A 13,218-nucleotide genomic window follows, 5' to 3' on the forward strand; every position below is an offset into this window, starting at 1 on the left:
CTGACTTGAGTTCATTCCTTATCGTATTTTACATTTAAGTTACCCATGTAACTTCATTTGAGTAATTGTGTACGAGTTCATTTCCTTTAATCTCTATTGTGACTAATAAGTTGAACCCGAGTTCTAAGTATTCTTATTTTACCTTGACAGTAACTTTCCAGAAGGTCTAATTTTACATACTTAATTGCTCATTTACTTACCATAGGTTATAAATACAAGTTACATATTTTTCCTCGTTGTCATTCTGCTTACACAATTTGTCCAAGTCAGTCAGGTCACGTCAGTCTATTTTCCTAATCTCAATTTGCCTCAATTTGTATGAATTTAATAACTTGTATAAACTGACTACAATCAAGTACTTCACATTGCCATCTTATTTCTCACCGATCCATACACATATTTGCACACATTTCAATACCCATAATCAGGGAACACTCATTTTTATCACTCACACAAACCCCCTGCTCGTTGGGAGCCGTCATCCCCAACATTTTGGTCTCTCCGAACCGGATATCTCTACCGGTAATTAAAGTGTGATAATAGTGATTAAAACCCCCTGAAGCCAAAAGCAACACCCATGGCACCTTCAGCGATCGACAAAGCAGTGCACGACCGCAGCAGCATCAGCGACACCCTCGATTTCCTTGAAGTTGAAGTCACCAACCATGCAACCACACCCCTTGATGAAGCCGGAATCAATCATCTCCTTGTAATGGCAAAAACCAGTCAATTAGAAGTGATGGATATTCATAAAAAGATTCAAGCAACAGCTCCTGCCGATATGACTCCCCACGTTACGGAATACCAACGTCTTCTTCGCAAGGCGTGTCGTATCGTCACAACGATGACCGGTTTCAAGCTGAAGATTCCTGGCACCCCCACCGTCTCGACATCCACAACCAACAGCGAAATCCGACTTCCTATACTGGAGCTACCCACGTTCGACGGTAATCTCCACGAATGGGTGTCATTCCGTGACATGTTTGTAACTGCAGTCCACGACAACACCAAGTTAAGTAAATCCCAAAAATTCACTTACCTCAAAAGCCAATTAAAGGGTGAAGCAGCCCGACAACTCCAAAGTATGATAATCACTGACGCCAATTACGACATCGCATGGAGCCAGCTATCCGACCGCTACCAGAATGACCGTGAGCTCCTTTTTGCAATCATGCGAAAGTTTACAAATCAACCAATTGTTCAGTCCCAATCAGCAACAGCAATTCGTCAACTTGTGGACGTATCAAGAGAATGCATCCGATCCCTTCAAGTCCTCAAACTACCTACAGACCAATGGGATGCTATTCTACTCTTCCTAATGATGATGAAGATGGATTCCTCCTCCAAAGAATTGTGGGAACAGAGCCTGAACGATAGCGCTATCCCAACCCTCAAGTCCTTCTTCGATTTCCTAGAGCAGCGTGCCCGCGCCCTCGCCGCCAGCGGAACCAGCACGACCCCAAAGAATGCAAGCAAATCCAACAACAATTATCATGGCGACAAGAGCCGAACCCCTCGAAGTCTTGTCCATGTCACCGCGACGAAGTCGTCCAATTCCTGCAAATGTTGCGATGAGCCGTCTCATCCCATCTACCGCTGTGAGAAGTTTATCCAATTTCCCGTCCAGCAGCGTTGTGAAGTCACCCGTAAGCACAACTTTTGCTATAATTGTCTAACTGAGGGACATCAGGTCTCAAAGTGTACGAGCAACAAGGGTTGTCGTACGTGCGGTGGAAGACATCATACCATGCTACACCGACCCACGCCATCGGATCACTCAACCGGCACCAGGCCAAGAGATGACCCCAATGGTGGTGCTATTGTGCACCTCACGTCTACTTCAACATCCCAAGGCTACAACAATAAATCAAATGTTGAAACACCCCCTCAATCAAGTCGTTCTTTCTCTTTGGGCAAGGAGTACGACACTCTCCTCGCCACAGCACTGGTGCAAGTCCTTGACAAGCACGGTCACTACCATACAGTAAGAATTCTCGCTGATAACGCCTGCAACACCAACTTCGCGACAGAATCCTGCGCCCGTCGTATCGGCCTACCACGTCGACGATATCTCACGTCAGCAACTGGACTCGGTGGAGCAGCAGTAGCTACGTCATCAGGATTCACTTGGTTCACAATAACTCCCCATTTCGACACATCCGTTACCTTTACTGTCTCAAGGTGCCTCCTTACAAACAAGATCACTGGTAAACTTCCAACTTCCAAATTTGACCACACCAGGTGGCCTCATCTGCAGGGTATCAATCTCTCAGACCCTTCGTACCACGAACCTGAAGAAGTGGATATGCTCCTGGGCGCAGAATTTTTCTTCGCCATCCTAGAAGGTGGAAAGAGGTCCGGTCCTCCCAACAGTCCCGTGGCTCTTGAAACCAGTTTCGGTTGGCTGATTGGTGGTGGATCTAGCGATTCTCCTCTTATCCAGCCCACGGTGCATACCACTCTCACGCCAAAGGAAACTACAACACCAAACTCGACACACTTCTCATCGACCAGTGATCAAGAAGATGAACACCTTGACAGCCTCCTTCGCAAGTTTTGGGAAATGGAGAATGAACCACCCACACGACTACTTTCCCCTGAAGAATCGGCCGCAGAAACACACTTCACTTCCACATACACCCGTGATGATGAAGGAAGATTCATGGTGAGAATCCCCTTCAAGACCCCACGACCAAAGCTGGGTCATTCCCTCAAGATTGCTGAGAAGCGTCTCATGTACCTCGAGCGACGACTTCAAGCAAACCCTACCTATCGCCAAGAGTATCACTCCTTCATGAAGGAATACGAGCAGCTCGGACACATGACAGAAGTTACCAATTTGGACTCCGAATCGGGTAACAAATGCTATTTGCCCCATCACTTTGTGCTGAAACCCTCAAGCACAACAACAAAGTTCAGGGTCGTCTTTGATGCATCTGCCAAGACATCCAACAACATTTCTCTCAACGACACAATGTTAGTTGGCCCAACTATTCAAGATCCCCTCATTGACTTACTAATCAGATTCAGGCTACACCGAATAGCATTTACGGCAGACATCGCCAAGATGTACCGTCAGATTCTTGTCCACCCGGAAGATGCTGAGATGCAGCGAATCTTGTGGAGAGAAGACTCCTCAGGCCCTATACGCCACTACAAACTCAACACTGTTACCTATGGTACAGCATCGGCATCATTCCTTGCCACCAGAGCAGTCAAGGAGGTCTCAACCGTAGAAAAGAAGAACTACCCCCAAGCAGCAGAAGCCGCCGCGCGCGACCTATACATGGATGACCTGATGTCCGGTGAGCCAACTATCAAACAAGCCCTCAACACCCAAACTCAGATTATTGCCCTTGCCAAGTCTGCATGTCTCAGCCTACGCAAATGGAGTTCCAACTCGCAAGCTGTGTTGGACTCGCTGCCCCCAGAAATGAGAGAGACCCAATCTCTCGACCTCTTCGATTTGGATTCAAGCGTGAAAACCCTCGGGATAAGTTGGAATCCAAAATCTGATCATTTCTTCTTCAGATTTAACCCGCAACCAAATGGTAATAAGCCTCTCAACAAACGCACCGTCCTGTCCGAAATAGCTCGCCTCTTCGACCCGATCGGTTGGCTAGCCCCCATCATGATAAACGCCAAGATTTTGATGCAATCATTGTGGAAATTGCATCAAGGGTGGGACGATGAACTTCCCCAAGACGTTCAACAACAATGGATGGAGTTCAAAGTGGACCTACAACAACTTTGCAAACTAAAAATCAAGCGTTGTTTCTTCAAAGATTCAAGCATAACCTGCCCAAGTCTCAATATCCCCTATCCGCTCACAACCCTCAAGATTTGCCTTGCTGGATTCTGCGACGCGTCTGAGAAAGCATTCGCCGCTGTCGTATACTTATGCGCCTACCAAGGGTCATGCTCATCAATTTCTCTCATCACATCCAAAACCCGTGTAGCCCCAACCAAAGTCGTCTCTCTTCCTCGCCTCGAATTGTGTGGAGCAGTTCTATTAGCCGAACTCATTCCCAAAGTAAAAACAGCTCTCAAGATCCCAATTCACTCCGTCAGCGCCTGGACGGACTCCACAGTCACACTCGCTTGGATCAAGTCCAATCCCTCCCGATGGAAGACCTTCGTGGCCAACAGGGTCACAAGGATTCAAGACAAGGTTCCCCTCGAGTCATGGAGTCACGTTCGCGGAGACGACAACCCAGCCGACTGCCCATCTCGTGGAATCAAATGTGACGAACTTATTCATCATCCCCTCTGGTGGAATGGTCCATCATGGCTCAAATGTGGGATACCAAATCCAACCAAGGTCCAAGTCCTCGAATCTGAAGACGTGTCCAAGGAAGAACGCCAAGTAACTTGTCACATCACGTTATCCGATACCGATCAAGCATTGTTATGTGGGACCTCATCACTCCGAAAATTGCAACGAGTCACCGCATTCGTACTTCGTTTCGTAAGGAATTGCAGAAATCCCAATCTCCACCCGCAAAAGACCAAGTCTCATCACCCGTTGACCCCAGGTGAACTACATCAAGCTTTGAATCACTGGGTCAAAGTCGTTCAGCACCAAGCTTTTTATGAAGATCTTCAACAACTGAAGAAAGGACAACCACTCCACAGCAAGAGCAAAATTCTCTCCCTTTCCCCATTTCTGGACGAAACTGGTGTTATCCGTGTTGGAGGTCGTCTCAAATCCTCATCACTTTCTCCAGACCAGAAAAATCCAATTCTCCTTCCGTATCATGGCCAGTTAACCCACCTCATCATCCAAGACGCCCATATCCGACACTTTCACGCCGGACCTCAACTAATGATGGCAGTGATCCAACGCCAGTTTTGGATCATCCGAGCCAGGGACGCTATTCGGTACTTTACACGAAAGTGCGTGAATTGTATTCGACAACGAGCCAGCACCATGCAGCAAGTGATGGCTGACCTACCAGCATTTCGCGTCAATCAATCCCGACCCTTTCTCAAATGTGGTGTGGACTACGCTGGACCCTTCATGCTCAAGCCCCTACTCAAAGGAAGCAAGATCACAATCAAAGCGTATTTAGCAGTATTTGTATGCTGTGTAACTCGTGCCCTCCACCTAGAAGTCGTGAGTGACTTAACTACTGAGGCATTTCTCGCCGCCCTGAAGAGATTCATTGCCCGCAGAGGTCGACCCACCGATGTCTACAGTGACTGCGGTACCAATTTCGTTGGAGCCATGAACGAGATGAAGGATGTCATGAGACTTCTCCTTTCAAAATCCCATAATGACAAGATTGCAAATTACATGTCAACTGATGGAATAACCTGGCATCTAAATAGTCCTGCCTCTCCCCATTTTGGAGGACTCTGGGAAGCAGGAGTGAAATCTATCAAGTACCACCTCCGCCGAGTGATTGGCTTGCAACGCCTCAACTTCGAAGAGATGACGACAGCAATATGCCAAATAGAAGCAATCCTTAACTCAAGACCCCTCACAGCAGAATCCACTGATCCCCAGGATTTAGCTGCCTTAACGCCAGGCCACTTCTTAATCGGTGCCCCCTTGACTGCAATCCCTGAACCGTCACTCGACCACATCAAGCAAAATCAATTATCCCATTGGCAACTGCTGCAGCAACTGATGCAGTCATTCTGGAAACGCTGGTCTGCAGAATATCTCACGCGCCTACAACAACGCCCAAAGTGGATGGCTGGAAACAAGAAGATATCAGTTGGTGAACTGGTACTTATCAAAGATGAGAACCTCCCCCCATTGAAGTGGAAGCTCGGACGCGTTCTCGCCCTTCATCCTGGACCCGATTCAATCGTTCGAGTCGTCACCCTCAAGACATCCAACGGTGAAATCAAACGCCCCATCGTGAAAATTTGCCCACTTTCCGTACCTTCATCCGACCCCAATCAAGACGACGATTTAGTGCTTACTTTGTAATTATTTTTGAAATAGTTATTTCAACCCGGCCGGAATGTTGGGATTCGTACAGTTTTAAACTTTAGTTCAAGTTTTATCCAAAATAACCTTCAATAATCATTATGCTATGCTTATTTATTTATGTAATTTTGTGCACTGACTTGAGTTCATTCCTTATCGTATTTTACATTTAAGTTACCCATGTAACTTCATTTGAGTAATTGTGTACGAGTTCATTTCCTTTAATCTCTATTGTGACTAATAAGTTGAACCCGAGTTCTAAGTATTCTTATTTTACCTTGACAGTAACTTTCCAGAAGGTCTAATTTTACATACTTAATTGCTCATTTACTTACCATAGGTTATAAATACAAGTTACATATTTTTCCTCGTTGTCATTCTGCTTACACAATTTGTCCAAGTCAGTCAGGTCACGTCAGTCTATTTTCCTAATCTCAATTTGCCTCAATTTGTATGAATTTAATAACTTGTATAAACTGACTACAATCAAGTACTTCACATTGCCATCTTATTTCTCACCGATCCATACACATATTTGCACACATTTCAATACCCATAATCAGGGAACACTCATTTTTATCACTCACACAAACCCCCTGCTCGTTGGGAGCCGTCATCCCCAACATTTTGGTCTCTCCGAACCGGATATCTCTACCGGTAATTAAAGTGTGATAATAGTGATTAAAACCCCCTGAAGCCAAAAGCAACACCCATGGCACCTTCAGCGATCGACAAAGCAGTGCACGACCGCAGCAGCATCAGCGACACCCTCGATTTCCTTGAAGTTGAAGTCACCAACCATGCAACCACACCCCTTGATGAAGCCGGAATCAATCATCTCCTTGTAATGGCAAAAACCAGTCAATTAGAAGTGATGGATATTCATAAAAAGATTCAAGCAACAGCTCCTGCCGATATGACTCCCCACGTTACGGAATACCAACGTCTTCTTCGCAAGGCGTGTCGTATCGTCACAACGATGACCGGTTTCAAGCTGAAGATTCCTGGCACCCCCACCGTCTCGACATCCACAACCAACAGCGAAATCCGACTTCCTATACTGGAGCTACCCACGTTCGACGGTAATCTCCACGAATGGGTGTCATTCCGTGACATGTTTGTAACTGCAGTCCACGACAACACCAAGTTAAGTAAATCCCAAAAATTCACTTACCTCAAAAGCCAATTAAAGGGTGAAGCAGCCCGACAACTCCAAAGTATGATAATCACTGACGCCAATTACGACATCGCATGGAGCCAGCTATCCGACCGCTACCAGAATGACCGTGAGCTCCTTTTTGCAATCATGCGAAAGTTTACAAATCAACCAATTGTTCAGTCCCAATCAGCAACAGCAATTCGTCAACTTGTGGACGTATCAAGAGAATGCATCCGATCCCTTCAAGTCCTCAAACTACCTACAGACCAATGGGATGCTATTCTACTCTTCCTAATGATGATGAAGATGGATTCCTCCTCCAAAGAATTGTGGGAACAGAGCCTGAACGATAGCGCTATCCCAACCCTCAAGTCCTTCTTCGATTTCCTAGAGCAGCGTGCCCGCGCCCTCGCCGCCAGCGGAACCAGCACGACCCCAAAGAATGCAAGCAAATCCAACAACAATTATCATGGCGACAAGAGCCGAACCCCTCGAAGTCTTGTCCATGTCACCGCGACGAAGTCGTCCAATTCCTGCAAATGTTGCGATGAGCCGTCTCATCCCATCTACCGCTGTGAGAAGTTTATCCAATTTCCCGTCCAGCAGCGTTGTGAAGTCACCCGTAAGCACAACTTTTGCTATAATTGTCTAACTGAGGGACATCAGGTCTCAAAGTGTACGAGCAACAAGGGTTGTCGTACGTGCGGTGGAAGACATCATACCATGCTACACCGACCCACGCCATCGGATCACTCAACCGGCACCAGGCCAAGAGATGACCCCAATGGTGGTGCTATTGTGCACCTCACGTCTACTTCAACATCCCAAGGCTACAACAATAAATCAAATGTTGAAACACCCCCTCAATCAAGTCGTTCTTTCTCTTTGGGCAAGGAGTACGACACTCTCCTCGCCACAGCACTGGTGCAAGTCCTTGACAAGCACGGTCACTACCATACAGTAAGAATTCTCGCTGATAACGCCTGCAACACCAACTTCGCGACAGAATCCTGCGCCCGTCGTATCGGCCTACCACGTCGACGATATCTCACGTCAGCAACTGGACTCGGTGGAGCAGCAGTAGCTACGTCATCAGGATTCACTTGGTTCACAATAACTCCCCATTTCGACACATCCGTTACCTTTACTGTCTCAAGGTGCCTCCTTACAAACAAGATCACTGGTAAACTTCCAACTTCCAAATTTGACCACACCAGGTGGCCTCATCTGCAGGGTATCAATCTCTCAGACCCTTCGTACCACGAACCTGAAGAAGTGGATATGCTCCTGGGCGCAGAATTTTTCTTCGCCATCCTAGAAGGTGGAAAGAGGTCCGGTCCTCCCAACAGTCCCGTGGCTCTTGAAACCAGTTTCGGTTGGCTGATTGGTGGTGGATCTAGCGATTCTCCTCTTATCCAGCCCACGGTGCATACCACTCTCACGCCAAAGGAAACTACAACACCAAACTCGACACACTTCTCATCGACCAGTGATCAAGAAGATGAACACCTTGACAGCCTCCTTCGCAAGTTTTGGGAAATGGAGAATGAACCACCCACACGACTACTTTCCCCTGAAGAATCGGCCGCAGAAACACACTTCACTTCCACATACACCCGTGATGATGAAGGAAGATTCATGGTGAGAATCCCCTTCAAGACCCCACGACCAAAGCTGGGTCATTCCCTCAAGATTGCTGAGAAGCGTCTCATGTACCTCGAGCGACGACTTCAAGCAAACCCTACCTATCGCCAAGAGTATCACTCCTTCATGAAGGAATACGAGCAGCTCGGACACATGACAGAAGTTACCAATTTGGACTCCGAATCGGGTAACAAATGCTATTTGCCCCATCACTTTGTGCTGAAACCCTCAAGCACAACAACAAAGTTCAGGGTCGTCTTTGATGCATCTGCCAAGACATCCAACAACATTTCTCTCAACGACACAATGTTAGTTGGCCCAACTATTCAAGATCCCCTCATTGACTTACTAATCAGATTCAGGCTACACCGAATAGCATTTACGGCAGACATCGCCAAGATGTACCGTCAGATTCTTGTCCACCCGGAAGATGCTGAGATGCAGCGAATCTTGTGGAGAGAAGACTCCTCAGGCCCTATACGCCACTACAAACTCAACACTGTTACCTATGGTACAGCATCGGCATCATTCCTTGCCACCAGAGCAGTCAAGGAGGTCTCAACCGTAGAAAAGAAGAACTACCCCCAAGCAGCAGAAGCCGCCGCGCGCGACCTATACATGGATGACCTGATGTCCGGTGAGCCAACTATCAAACAAGCCCTCAACACCCAAACTCAGATTATTGCCCTTGCCAAGTCTGCATGTCTCAGCCTACGCAAATGGAGTTCCAACTCGCAAGCTGTGTTGGACTCGCTGCCCCCAGAAATGAGAGAGACCCAATCTCTCGACCTCTTCGATTTGGATTCAAGCGTGAAAACCCTCGGGATAAGTTGGAATCCAAAATCTGATCATTTCTTCTTCAGATTTAACCCGCAACCAAATGGTAATAAGCCTCTCAACAAACGCACCGTCCTGTCCGAAATAGCTCGCCTCTTCGACCCGATCGGTTGGCTAGCCCCCATCATGATAAACGCCAAGATTTTGATGCAATCATTGTGGAAATTGCATCAAGGGTGGGACGATGAACTTCCCCAAGACGTTCAACAACAATGGATGGAGTTCAAAGTGGACCTACAACAACTTTGCAAACTAAAAATCAAGCGTTGTTTCTTCAAAGATTCAAGCATAACCTGCCCAAGTCTCAATATCCCCTATCCGCTCACAACCCTCAAGATTTGCCTTGCTGGATTCTGCGACGCGTCTGAGAAAGCATTCGCCGCTGTCGTATACTTATGCGCCTACCAAGGGTCATGCTCATCAATTTCTCTCATCACATCCAAAACCCGTGTAGCCCCAACCAAAGTCGTCTCTCTTCCTCGCCTCGAATTGTGTGGAGCAGTTCTATTAGCCGAACTCATTCCCAAAGTAAAAACAGCTCTCAAGATCCCAATTCACTCCGTCAGCGCCTGGACGGACTCCACAGTCACACTCGCTTGGATCAAGTCCAATCCCTCCCGATGGAAGACCTTCGTGGCCAACAGGGTCACAAGGATTCAAGACAAGGTTCCCCTCGAGTCATGGAGTCACGTTCGCGGAGACGACAACCCAGCCGACTGCCCATCTCGTGGAATCAAATGTGACGAACTTATTCATCATCCCCTCTGGTGGAATGGTCCATCATGGCTCAAATGTGGGATACCAAATCCAACCAAGGTCCAAGTCCTCGAATCTGAAGACGTGTCCAAGGAAGAACGCCAAGTAACTTGTCACATCACGTTATCCGATACCGATCAAGCATTGTTATGTGGGACCTCATCACTCCGAAAATTGCAACGAGTCACCGCATTCGTACTTCGTTTCGTAAGGAATTGCAGAAATCCCAATCTCCACCCGCAAAAGACCAAGTCTCATCACCCGTTGACCCCAGGTGAACTACATCAAGCTTTGAATCACTGGGTCAAAGTCGTTCAGCACCAAGCTTTTTATGAAGATCTTCAACAACTGAAGAAAGGACAACCACTCCACAGCAAGAGCAAAATTCTCTCCCTTTCCCCATTTCTGGACGAAACTGGTGTTATCCGTGTTGGAGGTCGTCTCAAATCCTCATCACTTTCTCCAGACCAGAAAAATCCAATTCTCCTTCCGTATCATGGCCAGTTAACCCACCTCATCATCCAAGACGCCCATATCCGACACTTTCACGCCGGACCTCAACTAATGATGGCAGTGATCCAACGCCAGTTTTGGATCATCCGAGCCAGGGACGCTATTCGGTACTTTACACGAAAGTGCGTGAATTGTATTCGACAACGAGCCAGCACCATGCAGCAAGTGATGGCTGACCTACCAGCATTTCGCGTCAATCAATCCCGACCCTTTCTCAAATGTGGTGTGGACTACGCTGGACCCTTCATGCTCAAGCCCCTACTCAAAGGAAGCAAGATCACAATCAAAGCGTATTTAGCAGTATTTGTATGCTGTGTAACTCGTGCCCTCCACCTAGAAGTCGTGAGTGACTTAACTACTGAGGCATTTCTCGCCGCCCTGAAGAGATTCATTGCCCGCAGAGGTCGACCCACCGATGTCTACAGTGACTGCGGTACCAATTTCGTTGGAGCCATGAACGAGATGAAGGATGTCATGAGACTTCTCCTTTCAAAATCCCATAATGACAAGATTGCAAATTACATGTCAACTGATGGAATAACCTGGCATCTAAATAGTCCTGCCTCTCCCCATTTTGGAGGACTCTGGGAAGCAGGAGTGAAATCTATCAAGTACCACCTCCGCCGAGTGATTGGCTTGCAACGCCTCAACTTCGAAGAGATGACGACAGCAATATGCCAAATAGAAGCAATCCTTAACTCAAGACCCCTCACAGCAGAATCCACTGATCCCCAGGATTTAGCTGCCTTAACGCCAGGCCACTTCTTAATCGGTGCCCCCTTGACTGCAATCCCTGAACCGTCACTCGACCACATCAAGCAAAATCAATTATCCCATTGGCAACTGCTGCAGCAACTGATGCAGTCATTCTGGAAACGCTGGTCTGCAGAATATCTCACGCGCCTACAACAACGCCCAAAGTGGATGGCTGGAAACAAGAAGATATCAGTTGGTGAACTGGTACTTATCAAAGATGAGAACCTCCCCCCATTGAAGTGGAAGCTCGGACGCGTTCTCGCCCTTCATCCTGGACCCGATTCAATCGTTCGAGTCGTCACCCTCAAGACATCCAACGGTGAAATCAAACGCCCCATCGTGAAAATTTGCCCACTTTCCGTACCTTCATCCGACCCCAATCAAGACGACGATTTAGTGCTTACTTTGTAATTATTTTTGAAATAGTTATTTCAACCCGGCCGGAATGTTGGGATTCGTACAGTTTTAAACTTTAGTTCAAGTTTTATCCAAAATAACCTTCAATAATCATTATGCTATGCTTATTTATTTATGTAATTTTGTGCACTGACTTGAGTTCATTCCTTATCGTATTTTACATTTAAGTTACCCATGTAACTTCATTTGAGTAATTGTGTACGAGTTCATTTCCTTTAATCTCTATTGTGACTAATAAGTTGAACCCGAGTTCTAAGTATTCTTATTTTACCTTGACAGTAACTTTCCAGAAGGTCTAATTTTACATACTTAATTGCTCATTTACTTACCATAGGTTATAAATACAAGTTACATATTTTTCCTCGTTGTCATTCTGCTTACACAATTTGTCCAAGTCAGTCAGGTCACGTCAGTCTATTTTCCTAATCTCAATTTGCCTCAATTTGTATGAATTTAATAACTTGTATAAACTGACTACAATCAAGTACTTCACATTGCCATCTTATTTCTCACCGATCCATACACATATTTGCACACATTTCAATACCCATAATCAGGGAACACTCATTTTTATCACTCACACAAACCCCCTGCTCGTTGGGAGCCGTCATCCCCAACATAGTATGTATTTAGCATGTTTGCTTTACCGTAGTTAGAGGTGATGGACGTATGTAAGATAGATACATGCAACTGTATGATTGTCATGATTTAAATACATGATTATCTTATTGCTTGATCAAATTTGTCAACCTAAGTAGCATCAGAAAGTATCAAGCTGTACACATAAATTATCAGTGCAAAAATACTTAATTCCATTACTTCAAGTAATTAAGGTCGTAGTTCATTTCTATTTAAATATGAAATAAGCCTCCATTTTTCCTTGGCCTGATTGTAGGTCGTTGTTACTTACTCATCCCAAGTAATTTTCGAAATGACAAAAAAATAATAATTTGAATCATTCAAAACGTGACAAAATGAAGCGAACCCAAGGCATTTTATTCAACCAGAATGATTTCGTTCCTATAAAATTGTATTATAGCACTGCCATTTGTTTTATTGAAATTTTGACAATTTTACTTGCTACCGTTTCATATTAGGAAACCGCACAGTGCGAAATGCTGCGAAATGTTGGCAAAAGCTGCCGTGGTACATATAATTTTTATGTGATCGTTGTTACTAACTAGTAATAATGATA

The 13,218-nt window shown here is 46.0% G+C and overlaps 2 protein-coding genes across 2 annotated transcripts; both read left to right on the forward strand.

Moving 5' to 3' along the window:
• The first annotated feature begins 577 nt into the window (after positions 1 to 577).
• Positions 578 to 5,941, forward strand: LOC110852685. Its single transcript, XM_022100794.1, has one exon. The coding sequence runs from the start codon at positions 578 to 580 to the stop codon at positions 5,939 to 5,941; it is 5,364 nt and encodes a 1,787-aa protein (XP_021956486.1).
• A 712-nt stretch (positions 5,942 to 6,653) lies between these two features.
• On the forward strand, positions 6,654 to 12,017 carry LOC110852686. Its single transcript, XM_022100795.1, has one exon. It carries the CDS (start codon positions 6,654 to 6,656, stop codon positions 12,015 to 12,017), a length of 5,364 nt encoding a protein of 1,787 aa, XP_021956487.1.
• Positions 12,018 to 13,218: the final 1,201 nt, after the last annotated feature.

The sequence above is a fragment of the Folsomia candida genome, unplaced genomic scaffold (assembly GCF_002217175.1).
Source record: "Folsomia candida strain VU population unplaced genomic scaffold, ASM221717v1 Fcan01_Sc007, whole genome shotgun sequence".
NCBI lineage: Eukaryota > Metazoa > Arthropoda > Collembola > Entomobryomorpha > Isotomidae > Folsomia > Folsomia candida.